This window comes from Chaetura pelagica, unplaced genomic scaffold (assembly GCF_000747805.2).
Source record: "Chaetura pelagica isolate M959 unplaced genomic scaffold, ChaPel_1.0 scaffold383, whole genome shotgun sequence".
NCBI lineage: Eukaryota > Metazoa > Chordata > Aves > Apodiformes > Apodidae > Chaetura > Chaetura pelagica.
The window spans coordinates 9721-23476 of NW_009952804.1; the positions used below are offsets into that span (position 1 = coordinate 9721).

Here is a 13756-nt window from a genome sequence, read left to right on the forward strand (position 1 = left end):
GTCCTTCTGCAGAGCCTGGGGAGGGGGGGGGCTGGCACATCCCAGCTCCACAACCCTGCCACCAACCCCCCCTTTTTTGGGCTGAAGGAGGGACAGAGCCATGTCCCCTGCCCCGGGGAGGATGGGAGAGCTGCTTTCAGCAAGCTGGGGGGGGGACAAAAAGGGCCAACCCAGGGCTGAGGCATCACCTGGTGCTGGGGTTGCAGGCTCGGGGGGTGCACAGAGGAGGGGGGGTTTTCCTGCCTCACTTAAAAAGGCTTTTAAAAATACAACAAAGTTTCTTCACCTTATTTAAAAAGGCTTCTTTTAAAGAGCAGCTGCCTCCTATTAATACTGCTGGGGCTGATAATCTTTGCTGGGATCTATCTTTAGAGCTCTGCCAGCAGCCCTGGGAGCTGGGGGGGACGCCGGGGGCGGCCGGACCAGCTGAGAACACAGCACAGCTCTCTTGGAGGAAAGCAAATCCTCCCCTGGTGGGGTTTGGGGTTTTTCTGGGTTTGGAGAAATCAACCTGTTGGTGGGCTGGTTGTTCTGCAATCTGCCTGTCTGGGGGTTTTTTTGGGGGTAGTTGAGCACGGCAGGGAAGGGGTTGGGATGGGGGTGACGAGGAGCTTTGCCATGAGGTGGTTGAAGCCCCAGTTTGGGGAACAATTTGGGCACTGGGGTGGCAACAATCAAATCAACCCCTCCCCAAGGATGTAGAGAGATGAGGCTCTGCCCTGACTCACCTCCTCTCTGCTTTCAATCCAGGCTGGATTTGAGAGCATTCCCAGTTTTCAGGTGCAGCATCAGTGCTGTGGGGGGGGAAGGGGGTGAGTGGGATCAAAAACTCTTTGCCTTGTTTTTTTTTACTTCCTTTCCTTTCTTCCTGGTTTCCTGACAGCCCCAGAGCTGCATGAGAAACCCTGGGAGTGATGCTGTGCAAGGGCTGATGCAGGGAAGCTGGGAAGGCTTTTGGTTGGGATTTGCCCTTTGCCACAACGCCTGAATCCCAAACCTCTTCAGATTCCATCAAGAATTGTCTTCAAAATCAACTTGCAGCTGAGCTGGGCACCTAAAATGCTTCATCAAGATGAGAGCATCTCCAGGCTTTCTGGCTTGACCCAAATCCATCCTGAGTTTGGCTCAGTTGGACTCATCCCAGGATGAACAGGACTTTTTGGGAGCCGATTTGCTGGGCTGGAGTTGTCTCTGCTGGGCTCCATCTGCTTTTCCAGCCTTGCTGAACACCTGGAAGCTGAAACCTGGGTTTCACCAAAGTGGCTTGAATTCCCCCAAAAAAGGGAATGCTGGGGAAATCCTGGGTATTTGTGGGAAATTCCTCTGGCTGCTGATCTTCCCATGGGTGCTGGGGGGTCCGGAGGCCTCAAAGGGTCCCTTGTGCTTGACTCTGCTTAGTGACTCATGATGGGCTCAGACCCTGTGAACTCCAAACCCAGCCCTAGGGAGGACAAAGCTGCACAATGCTGGGAGCAGAGCAGGATGCCTTTCCACACCAGAGGAAAAACCAACATTGCCCTTCTGGTAATCTCATTTTTTCACAGCCAGAAGGTACCACTCCCCATCCTTAAGGGAAGTGTTTGCTCCCTGACCTGGCAATCCAGCTGGTGCATCTCCCTTGGGGGGAGCTCGGTGGGTGGATCTGCCTGGAGTTCTTTTCCTCTGATAAAACATCTTCAGCTCCATCCATCAAAGCTTGACCCACGTTGGAGGGGCTGGAGTGTTTGTCCCCAGGAGAGTGACGAGGAGGAAAAGGCTCGTGCGTCTCTCCTGACTCATCCACGGCAGCTCAGGCAAGACAGACACATTTCCTGGAGCTGCTGGGATTCTCAGCCTCCTCCTTCCCTCTTCCTGAAGGTGCCTGTGCCCAGAGGAAGGAAAAAAATCTCCCTCCATGTCCTGCCCAGCCAGGGTGGAGGGGATGGATGGGATGGATGGGGCAGGCAACTGGTGGAAGGAGCCAGCAAACACCATGGGAGGAGATGATCAAACATCTGCATCCCTCACCTCTCCTGGCTCAGATGAATCTGCTTTCTAAAAGAAGTCACTTAAAGAGGCAGTGAAGGAGTAATTTACATCTTCATTTCCATTTCCATCCCTCCCCCCGTGGGGGCCACGAGCCTCCCCCTGGCTCTGGGAATAAAGGGCTATTTAGGAAAAGATCAAAGGGGCTTTTTTTTTTTGGATAATTAGGCACAAATGTGAGCTCCAAATCCCACAGACAGACACCTCCTTCCCATAAAACTCAGGGCCAGAGAAGAAAAGTGATTCTAAGAAACACATGTGAAAGTTCAGCAAACAACAGAGAAAGAGACTTTTTTTTTTCAAAAACAAAACCCACCCTCCCAAGGTTAATTAGCAGGACAGGAATCAAAATAAATAGCTGGACTCTTTCTGCTGGTTTGGGCTGTCTGAAATCCCCAGCTGGGAATAAAACTGTGCTAGGGTTTGGGCACGAGGGGCTGGTGATTTTATTGAGCCCTGCTGGTGGCTCCAAACCAAACAGCACCTTGGGGGAAGAGCAGGGATTTGGTTTTGCAGCCCCTAAAAAAACCCCATTTTATGAAAAATAACCAACAGGAACCAACTGGAATTTTTCTCCTGGCTGGAGAAGGGGTGGTAATTTCCATTCAATGATTTATTTCTATTTTTTTTTCCCTCTTTAAATAACTATTTGGTCTGCCCAGACCCACAGGGGAGAGGCTGGAGGGGGAAGTGGGAAGGAGCAGCTACCAGGGATCATCCCTTGCAATCTAGGCTCTCCTGGCATTCCAGCTTAACAATAAAAACCAAAGAGGGGGGGAAAAAAATAATCCTGTGTGAAAATAATTACATTTCCCCCCCCCTCTCATGAGGTCATACAGGTTCTACTAGTTTTTCCAGCTGCTGCCTGGAATAAAAGTCCTGCCTCTCTCACAGGTGTTTTCTGCCTAAGGTTCTCCAGGCACTTGTGTGGTGGATCCTTCTGCATCCCTGAGATGAGGGGGTTAAAGGCAAAGTGATCTCACCTGCTTTGCAATCCCTGACTTGGCTTTTTCCAGCAGGATCCCAAGCTTTGTGCAGCACAGGTTTGGGCAGGGATGGGTTGTCTCCTTGGGAAGTGCTGGTGAGTTGAAAGAAAGGGATTCTTGTGAGTGGTTTCTTCTCTGTGAGCATCCCTCACCTGCTGGGTCCCTCCAATCAGACCTTGGAAAAGAGGGATTTCCAGCAGAAATCTCCAGATCCCCCCTCCAAAGATCCATCAGGATCATTCTGGGTCATTGCTTTGCACTGGAATATGTGCCAAGCTCAGCTGTGAGTTCCCTGGGTTGGAACAGCCTCAAATCTGGTTCCACTGGAATTTCTTCTGCATCTCACCCCTCCAACCACACGTGGTGGGAACAACCACTGCAGAGCCCATTTCTTTACACTTATATTTTTAGCATCTGACCTCACTACTTCTTCTTCTTCTTCTTATTATTATTATTATTATTATTATTATTATTATTATTATTATTATTATATTTTATTTTCAACCTCCTTTCATATTCCCAGTCACAGGGGCTGAATCAGGGTGGCCAAGACAATGTCCCTTCTTAGATTGTCATTTCTTCCTTTTCCTGCCCTTCTTTTTTCCTGCATTCACAAGAGGCAGGAAGCAAAGGCTGCTCCCAAATTTTGCCCCCCAATCCCTTTGCCCAGTGTCACTCCAGGTGCTGAAGATCCCACCTCCCTCTCCCCTCACGCTCAGCACAGGGAGCAGGAAGGGCTGAGGAACCAGGAAAACCTGAAACTCTTTTTTTTTCCCCCTGGTTTCATAATGAAATTTAAAAAAAAGGACAAGAACCTCAGTCACTCCTGTGCTTTGGGCCTGGGCCAAATCAAATTAACTCCTGCTCTGTTTGTTCCACCTGAAGATGATAACCAGGACTTTCAGGTGCCCTGAGCTCCCCATCACCATCCAGCTGAGATTTCCTCTCCCAGGAGCTGCTCCCTCTTTACCCTGGGCATTTTTTTGGGTCAGACCTCAGCTTCTGTGGCCATTTTTTTGGGGAAATAAATCAAACCAGCACTGGCCTAAGCATGATTTATTTCTTATTCTTTCTTTTTGCTAACTGGGGAGAAGTTGTTGCACTTCAGAATTATTGTGGCAGCTGGGGGGGGCAGGGAAAAAAATTTGCCATTCAATTCTAAGCTATGATTATTCATCTATTTAATCATATTTAATAACATGTACCAACACTGCATGGACAGTGTTACTTGTAGTGGTGGGAACCATCTGCAAAGTGCCCTGAAGGCACAGGGGGGTTTTCAGGCTCAGAGGAGGCAGCTTTTCTTACTGAGCCTGTGAACAGGTCTCCTTGCTCTTACTGAAAGCCTGATATCTAAGGCAGAAAATCCAAGGAAACCATGTCCATCCATTCCCAGATCTTCAGCAAGAGCTCTTCAAAGATTAACACTGAAGCTGAGAGATAAATTATAGAAGATACTATATTATCATCATATATCAAGACTAACAACAATAACACCACCACCCCAACGACCAGCGTGGCAGGTAAGTGGCTCCACGTGCCCAGCAGGTGATTTTTTGGGGATCCCTCCTCATGGAAAAGCAAAATGAACAGATCAGGGGGTGACATCCATGCCCCAAAGCATGTGGGGTGACTCGGCAGCACTTGACTCAGAGGGGAGCTGGGTGTGTATCCCCTGGGAACCCTCAGGGCTTCAATGCCCAGGGACATTTCTTACTCATCCCTTTTGCTTTTCACTTATTATTTGTTAGCAAAGAGGGACAAAGTCAGATTTTTGCTCATTGACTGTAGCTTATTATGAACTTTGCTTCCAACTAAAAAGAGGTTTCAACACCAGCAAAGTTTCAGCAGCTCCTTTTGAAAGGAATATTTTCCATTTGCTGGGGAGAACAAGAAGGAAGAAGAGATTGATGGATTTTTTTTTAACCCACCTTGTATTGCAGATATTTATTCTTTGGTTCTCTTGGACAAGCCTGTAATGGGGGGAAAATAGCTCCTTAAACTCTGCAGCACCTTTTGGAGCAGCAAGTCTTACTCTGCCACTCTTCTTTTGAGTATTAAATGGGGTTTTTTTTCATCTTCCACTGGAAATTGGAGATTTCCTGCATGAAGTGTAAATGCAGATTTACATGGACATCAAAGCCAAAGTCAAGGTATTTTATTTTTCCTGCAATGCTGTTGGGGCTTATTCATTCCCAAATGGTTCTGCCTTAATTTTATCAGTTATTCAGAATCCAGGGCAGACATAGAAAGCTACAAAGCTGAGTCCCAGGCAAGTTCAACCACCTGCTTGTTGGTAGCACCACACTCAGCACTCACAGGAAGGTTGGATGAAAGAGCCAAGACACTCAAACCCCTTCAATTTGACATTTTATTTCATTGCAGAAGAAAAATCCAACATAGGCCTCATTATGTTATGCATCTTTAATTATAAAAATAAGCAAAGAAAATAACTTGCATCTTTCTCATTACTATGATATGTTTCAAATAACCTTTATATGAACACACTGAGCTTTAAAAATGTAATTTAAACAATAAATAATGACATATACCAGATATGCTCACTGTTTATTCCAGTACTCAGCAAAATAACAACAACAAAAAAAACCCCAAACAAACCCAAACTCTCTTCCCCCTTCTAGGTATCTTTAAATTATAAATACACAATGCAACTTGATAATGGCACAAAACACCTAAAGTGCAAACAAATCACAAGGAGAATCATGCAAACGTTTCTAGAGAAGCCCCTCCCCGCCCCCAAGAGAGAAATCACTTTGCAATGAAGGCAAGATTAAAAAAAATAGGAAGCATCAGAGATTAAATAAAAGGTGAAATAGCTGGACTTAATCTTGAGGCTCCTTCCCCAGCCCCAGGGGAACTTCTCTCACCTCGTTCAACCCACCCAAATCCTGGGTGGGAAGGGCTTCTCCCACCTCCGTGTCCCCCGGGGAAGAGTTTCAACCCAACCAGCTTTGGGCTGGATGGCAAAAGTTAGACCAGGTGAAGCCCTGGGAGCTGATGGATGTGGAGCTGCCCTCCTGCTGCAGCCAGGAACACCAGTGGGATGTCCCAGCAGCCCAAGGATTTGGGGGTGCAGCCCAGGATCCCTCCCTCTCTCCCTCCCTCCCACACCCGACGCGTTCCCAGCGGCAGGAGAGGCAGAGCTTTGGTTGGCCCAGGTGATCTTCACCTGTCACCCCAAATGGAACCCAGGGGGGAATTCTTTATTTTCCCAGATGGTCTTCCCACCTGGATTTCAGGGGACGAGAAGCTGGAATTCCCACTGGGAAGACAAGGTTCATGACAACCCAAAGAAAGGGAAGGCTCGGGGGTGAGCAAACCCTCCTCCCCAGCCCCGCAGCAACGTCATCCACCTCCTTGGGGTTGTCCTAGGAATGGGGGCACAAAGAGAAGCCATGAGGAGCATCTCCATGGACATCGTGGCTGTGAGATGTCCACCCTGCTTGCCCTGGACGCCACGATTCAGAGTATTAACAATTATTATTAATCATAATAATGATAACAACAACAACCACCCTCTACCATCAGCAACGGGGGGGGGGGTTTGCCTCTTGCCATTTTATGACAGCACTTTTTGGGGCTACATTTCATGAAGGCAGCAACACTAGCAATGCTGCCACTGCATCTGGTTTCAATATATTAGCAGCAAGTTCTTGTTTAAAGGCTTTGTGGTTTTAAAGAAAAAGAATAATTAAAAAAAAAGAATAAAAAGAAGAAGTTATATTGCTTTAGATTATTTTTTTTTGAGAAGAAAAAGAGATCCCTCCTTGATGAGCTCTCTGACTAGTTGAGGAAGAGTCATCCACTCTGCAGATGGACTCTCATGGGTAGATCTGGAGCATGGGGGATCACATGCCACCATGGGGGTTTTTTATTTGGCTCCCTGAAGCCCCAGCTGCTGGGCAGAGCCTGGGGGAGCCCCCAGCCCCAGGGGAGGAAAATCCCCAGCCCATGTGGCTCTGCAGGCAGGGATGGAGCTGCTTCTGAAGCCCAACAGAATGGAAGGATTTGGGTTGGTGGTTGGTTGGGTTTTTTTCCCTGCCTTCTCCCAGAAATCAACTTTCTACTGGAAGTTTTTACCCCTGTGGAGCTATGAGATCCCAAAGCAGCTTTTTGTTCATGAAGTCCCCAAAAGCTCTGAGGACACAAGACTGGCCAGACTGTTTTTCTTTTCTCTTTTTCTTTTCTTTTCTTTTCTTTTCTTTTCTTTTCTTTTCTTTTCTTTTCTTTTCTTTTCTTTTCTTTTCTTTTCTTTTCTTTTCTTTTCTTTTCTTTTCTTTTCTTTCTTTTCTTTTCTTTTCTTTTCTTCCCTTCTTTTTCTTTCCCTTCCCTAACTCTGAGAGGCTCCTTCCTGGCCCTGTCTTCATCATTCCTGCCCTAAACATTTCCTCTCTTCCATTACAAAAAGGCCACAGAGTAGAATGTGAACTCTTGAATAGGACAGAGATACTGTTTCCAGGAAAAAAACCCAAATAGCTAAGGTACAAAACTAAGTTTATGCAATAAAGTTCTTATATTCTGCTTCTTTTAAGCAGACTCTCGTGGAATTTATGTACAGTACATGACAGATTTTAAAACTATTTATACCACAGTTAGAGCAAGACCTTTAATACTCTAGTCTTAAGACAGGGCTTGGTATTTGTTTGTTTGTTTGTTAAGATTTCTTTTAAAGCTTTAGACAGTTAAATACAGTACATAGATGTTAGCTTTTAAATACAATGCAAGATTATGTAACCTTCTGACTAGCTTCAACCATCAACTGGCACCTCTTGTAATCATTTCCCTAGTACAAAATGTTCCTTTCCTGGCTGGGTGTGTGTCAGGGGGCAGGATGGGTGTGTGGGTTGTAGCTCATTTTGCACCCTGGTGCCAGGTCACGGTCACTAGAATCACCCCCCAGCTACAGTGAGTTGGGTCAATCAACGGGTTCAAGGGAGCTGTGGTGGAAGGATGAGGGTTGTAGGACACTAAGAGACCAGGAAGATGACATTCATATTCGTCCATGGCCAGCACAGATTCATAACACGAATTCCACTGATACCTTTAGGATGTGCAAGAGTTATTAGTGCATCTATCATCTCCTCCCAGCTTACGGCCAGAGAGAACAAGTCCTTCTCCCTGCTGCCAAATCTTGGATGGTGTCAGTGCTACGAGACACTCCGAGTTTGGAGTCTGACTACTGCAGGGTTCTACTTAAGACTCAGATTGTTTCGGGGTGTCTTTCTGTGGGAGGGGGACAAAGCAAAAGAGATGGAGACATTTGGACGGCGGGAAAGCTGAGACACCGAACGCGAGACCCATGCAAGAGGGTTTTTGTGTTCCAGAGGAATAGAAAAGATGACTGCCTAGACCTAAAACCAGTTCCTGGTTGCTATGAAAACTAGCTACAGTACTACTTGGTTTGGGTGCATGACTTTGGTGGTGCTCAGCATCCCTTGCACACCCAGCGGGGCTCCCCGGGGCGTTAGGTGCTCTCGTGGGAGCTGCGCTTCGCGTGGGCCGGGCTGGTCCCCTCACCTCGCAGGTTCCTCAGGTAGAGTTTGAGCTTCTGAGGCTCTGAGATGCGTCTCCTGGCGAAGTCAGCCCGCGGGTGGCCCTGGGAGCACTGGTCAGTCTGCAGCAGGTGGAAGAGGCTGGCCATGTTGGGCCCAATCTTCTCCATCAAGCTGTCCTTGATGGTGTTGACGGTCTCGTCGTCGCACTCCAATAAGCTCCTCACCAGCTTGTTGTAATACCTGCACCAGAGTTACCACCCGTTACTCCACGGCAAGGAGACAAGGTGAGAGCTGATCTCAAGGCAGGAGATGGTGAGAATCAAGAGGTTTTTAAGTCGTTCAGATTGGGGTAGGAAACGGGTTTCCCCGCCGCGCACGACGGGCGGTTCCTCCCAAGTGCCCTGAGCTGGAGCTGCTGGGCCCGTGAGATGGAGAAGGGACACATCACCTGTTCAACAGGTCATGTAACCATCCCAAGAGTGCAGCTGCTCCAGCTCTGGGAGGCAAGGCTATAGGCACAAGGGATCCTTGTGCCTGGATCCTGGTGGGTGGGGAGGGAGGGGAGAACAAGGACCTGACATGACCCAGGACTTGGCTTCAGTGGGTGTTTCACTCTCTGCTAAACAACCTGAGTTCCTAGAGGTTTAGGAAGAAAAATAATGGCAACTTTCTAACTGACAGATAATACAGGACAGGACACCAGAGAGACCACTGGTCTGAGCCAGCAAGACCCTTCCCATGCATGTACCCATCCCTCTGGCACCCTTCCCTTCCATCCCTCTCCCTTCCCCTCCCTCTGCAATGGACCAGAAGAGGCAGAAGCAAACTCAGCCCAACTCTGAGCCTGCCAGATGCCTGTATTTCTGGGGGACAGATCTTCAGGACATGCAATCAGCTGTCACTTCCAACGAGCTGCCCATGCATGAAACCCCCCAGTGAGGACCTTCTGCTTTGCCCTGTTGCTGCTGCCTTCCAGCAGCCTCCAGTACCTGTTCCCTGCCCAAGGAGGGAGCCAGGAAATGATGCTGATCTGCTTTCCCAGAGCTGCTGGAGCCAAGTGGAGAACAGTGCTCCAAGGTTTGATCCTCCATGGGGCTCTGGTAGACTTGGCACAGCCCTGCCTGCATGGCTGGCTCGGGCAGGGAAAGCCCAGCTGGCAAGTGAAAAAAAGCTGAACATCTTCCCCAGGAGAGAAAGTTGGGAAAAGAGGAGCAGCCCCACATTTGCTGGGCTACTCCTGCCTGAAAGGACGATGGGGAACTTATTTTAAGCCTTTAAGGTCACCGTGACATTTTTCCACAGGAGTAGAAAAGAGAATAACCTGCAGGTGGAGGAGGGGAAGGAAGAGGGAAATGAGAGTTCACATTCAAACTCCTTTCCTAACCCTCAGCTCTGGCCTTTCGAGCAGCCCGTGGAGGTCAGATGAGGGTAAAGATTCTGCTGCACTTGAAGCACAAAAGGAGCAGGCTCTGGCACAGGGGAGCATAGAGAAGCACAGCCCTAACATGAAGCTCTGAAGTGTGCCCAGCAGCTGCTGGTGAACACATCTGTGTGAGCCATGTGTCCAGCCTGAATCAGCCCCACTCCAGCAGGGCAGGAGGAACAGATCCTGTCCACCTCCCTCTGCTCTGCTCCTGCCACACAAACACAGCCTGGTGCTTTCCAGAGCTGGAGCTGCAATCAAACAGCTCCCAAGTGCCTTTCGGTAGCTGAACTGCCAGCAAAGTCAACAAGGCTTTCCTCTCCTCCTGCTCCTGCCATGAGATTAAATCACAGGAAGATGCTATGACCTTTAACTACTTCCTCTCGGTGTCCCAGGCCAAGTGGCACATTCTTATTCCATGGCTATGTTGGGACAGGGGCTGGGAAAGCAGGATGCTTTGGGAGCCCTCAGTGTAAACTATTAGCTGGGAAATCCTGCTGCTTTTGTTACTCAACATGTCATAATATCCTTTGGCTCCAACAAGGGCTGGTGGCTGTGGGGGAGGAGCTCTCTCCACCTTGGGCAGCCACCAGCTCTGCTTCAGGAACTGGCCCATGGAGAGGAACATCCCCAGCACGTCCAGTGTCACTGCATCCTCCCTCACCCAAGTGTCCACACGTCCCCCCTTCACCCCAGGGCCCCCCCAAAAGGGCAGTTTAACTCTACAACCCATTGTGTGAACTGACCAACACTGACACCACCAGAGCTGCCTGCTCCTTGTCCCAGCCCTCAGGGGACACTCAAACCTCTCCCAAATGTGCCTTGGGGGGGAGGGGGAAAGAGGGGAAAGACACACAAGGATCATTTTCCCTTTCCCACAAGAATAATTTTCTGGATTTATCTACAAGAGAGTTTTCTATAAGAAATTCATGCTGGTCAGAGATGCAACATCCAAGTATCACTTGTGCAGCTGTTCTAGGACAGGTCTGGAGGCTTAAAATGCTTCAAGACCAAGTCCAACAGCCACCCCAGAGGAGCTGTACTATTCACCACACCCAGCCCACATCTTAAACTGCAGCTTGCTCTGTTTGCACTCAAATTCTAGACCATATTGACTCAAACTGCTCAAAAAGATCCCTTTTATCCCAGTCACAAGACTCAGCACTGATTGTTCCAGGATTTAGAGGAAGAAATCCCTGCCCTTGCAGCGTGACTGGGCAGACTGCAGCAGCTCCCTGAAGCCTCTCCCTGTCCCTTGTCCTTGGAGGATGGGGACAGGACAGCTCAGTGCTCAGACCAAGCACAGAGAGCAGCATGATGTGCCCATTCCTGCAGGCAGCCTTTGCTGGATGGAACAGGGATGAAGACAACCCTAAAAGAGACCATGAAGGACACCAGAGTATCCCCAGAAACATGAACTATGGGATCATGGCAGAATAAGGTTACAGAGGATCCTGCCTGCTGCTTCCCTTCCAGCTTTCCTAGTCCTTCATATTGCCAGGGCAAGTCAGAGGTGCCACAAACCCCAAACAGGGCTGGCTGGAGAAGTGAATGAAGGTGCAACAGCTTGTGAAGATCTAAAGTGCTCAATATTCCAGTGATGCCACCTAAAAATCCAACTGGTTTGGTATTTAAAACCTGTTTGCCATCCCACTGCATTCAAACCAAGAAGAGCTAACACTGAAACCAACTCCAGCCTTTGAAGTCATGTGGGTCATTCTATCATTCTCCCCTGGAGATGTTTATAAATGTCTTTACCAAAAAGAGAAGCAGAAGAATGCTGCTCAAACTTCACAAGGCATTGCTCAGGCTAAGCTGTATTAGAGCTTGTAAGAAGTTAGTCATGGAATAGAATTCCAGACTGGTTTTGGGTGGGAAGGGACCTGAAAGCTCATCCAGATCCAACCCCCTGCATGGGCAGGGACACCTCCCACCAGCCCAGGCTGCTCCAAGCCCCATCCAACCTGCCCTTCAACACCCCCAGGGATGGGGCAGCCACAGCTTCCCTGGGCAACCTGGGCCAGGCTCTCACCACCCTCACACCAAAGAATTCCCTCCTCAGCTCCAACCTCCAGCTCCCTCTCCCACTTTTCATCCATCCCCCTCATCCCATCCCTCCCTGCCCTTGTCCCATGTCCCTCCCCAGCTTTCCTGGGGCAGGGAGCAGAGCCCAACACCCTCTCAGTGGGGAGAAAATCAGGGCTGGGAGAATCAGAATTGTCAAATCCCAGACTGCTTTGGGTTGGAAGGGACCTGAAAGACCATCTAGACCCAACCCCCCTGCACGGGCAGGGCCACCAAGTTGCTTCATTCCTTCCTCTGCACTTCACACGGTCGCATTTCATCCCTTTCAGCAGAGGGGAAAACTCCACCTACCTGTTGGAGAACTGGTGGGGGAGCTGGACCACCTCAGTGATGGCTTCAGGATTGCGCCTGGCGATGCCACACATGTCCAGCTTGCTGTAGCACTCCTCCTGCACCTCGGAGATCATCCTCTGGAAGGTGGAGCACCTCCTGATGGCCAGGAACACCTTGGACGTCACCCCGTTGGCGATGCACTTCAAGCTTTCCTTCACAAAAGCTTTTCCCTGAAGGAAACAGAAGGAAAAACTTCAACTTGCAAAGAGATTCCAGAGGAAGGGACAGATCAGGAGATGCTCAGCTGGGGCTGGCTGCTATTAATTACCCTTGCTACAATTACAGACCTGCTGGAGATCCCTAACCAAGCACGGTGGGGAATTGGACCCTAAAGGCTCATAATTCTTGCACAGTTGGGTTCACAGCAGCTTCAGTTGGGATGCAGGGAGAACAGCCAGCTCCTCTTCCCAAAAGGTTTAGGTTAGATCCTTGGGAAGAAGTTCTTCACCGTGAGGGTGGTGAGAGCCTGGCCCAGGTTGCCCAGGGAAGCTGTGGCTGCCCCATCCCTGGGGGTGTTGAAGGGCAGGTTGGATGGGGCTTGGAGCAGCCTGGGCTGGTGGGAGGTGTCCCTGCCCATGCAGGGGGTTGGATCTGGATGAGCTTTCAGCTCCCTTCCCACCCAAACCATCCCCATGGTTGTGATTCCATGACCTATGACAGTGCCAGGCCCTGCAGCTCCAGAGAGGCTGCTCTGAGCATTCCCAGGCCCAAAGACTTCCAACCCAAATCCCAGCCCTGTGCCAGGTCACACAGCCAGAAGAACATTTCTATTTCCTCCTGAAGAGGAAACTTAGCTCTCCTCCCCACAGGAGGCTCCTTGCCAAGTCCTCACACATGGCACACAGCATGTGGAAAATGTAGGGGAGAAAATAAGTCCCCAAGGATCCCTTTGCAGCCAAAACCCAAAGCCATGGCTCAGAGGAGCAGCTAAGCAGCAGGAAGGGCTGCAAGAAAGGAAGGGTTAAGCCTGCCCAGACCCCATCTCCACGAGGACAGAGACATCCAGGCATCCATTCAGCACAGCATCTAAGCAGGTGTCTCAGGACTTGCCAAAGCACTTTTACTGAACAGGGAGACGAGGAGGGAACCCTGACAAGGGAGGGTTTTATTCCCATCCCCTTCCCACGGGTACTGTACCTGAGTGTCAAACTTAGCAGCACTGTAGAGGAAGGACTTGCAGATGTCATACATGCCATCCGTGTCACACGTGGAGTTCTCCAGGCAGGCAAAAGCCCCACAGCCCACCTGGAGGGCACTGTTCAGGCACCGGACCACCTCGGCTGCCAAGAGAGACCCAGGGTTAGGCACCCACCCAGCACCCTTCTCCAGCACACCTGCAAGGCAAGCAGTGGCCTCCTGTGCTTTTTTGGGGGCTGGGGGGAGAGGGA

The 13756-nt window shown here is 49.7% G+C and overlaps 1 protein-coding gene across 1 annotated transcript in view; it reads right to left on the reverse strand.

The window, feature by feature from the left end:
- Nucleotides 1-8496: 8496 nt before the first annotated feature.
- Nucleotides 8497-13756, reverse strand: part of STC1 (stanniocalcin 1) — a 7750-nt gene continuing 2490 nt past the window's right edge. The window contains exons 2-4 of the mRNA XM_009995014.1: nt 13506-13648; nt 12327-12538; nt 8497-8767 (exon numbers count right to left, since the gene is read on the reverse strand). Of these exons, the coding sequence (XP_009993316.1) occupies nt 8497-8767; nt 12327-12538; nt 13506-13648 (626 nt within the window). The remainder of the gene's footprint in view (nt 8768-12326; nt 12539-13505; nt 13649-13756) is intronic.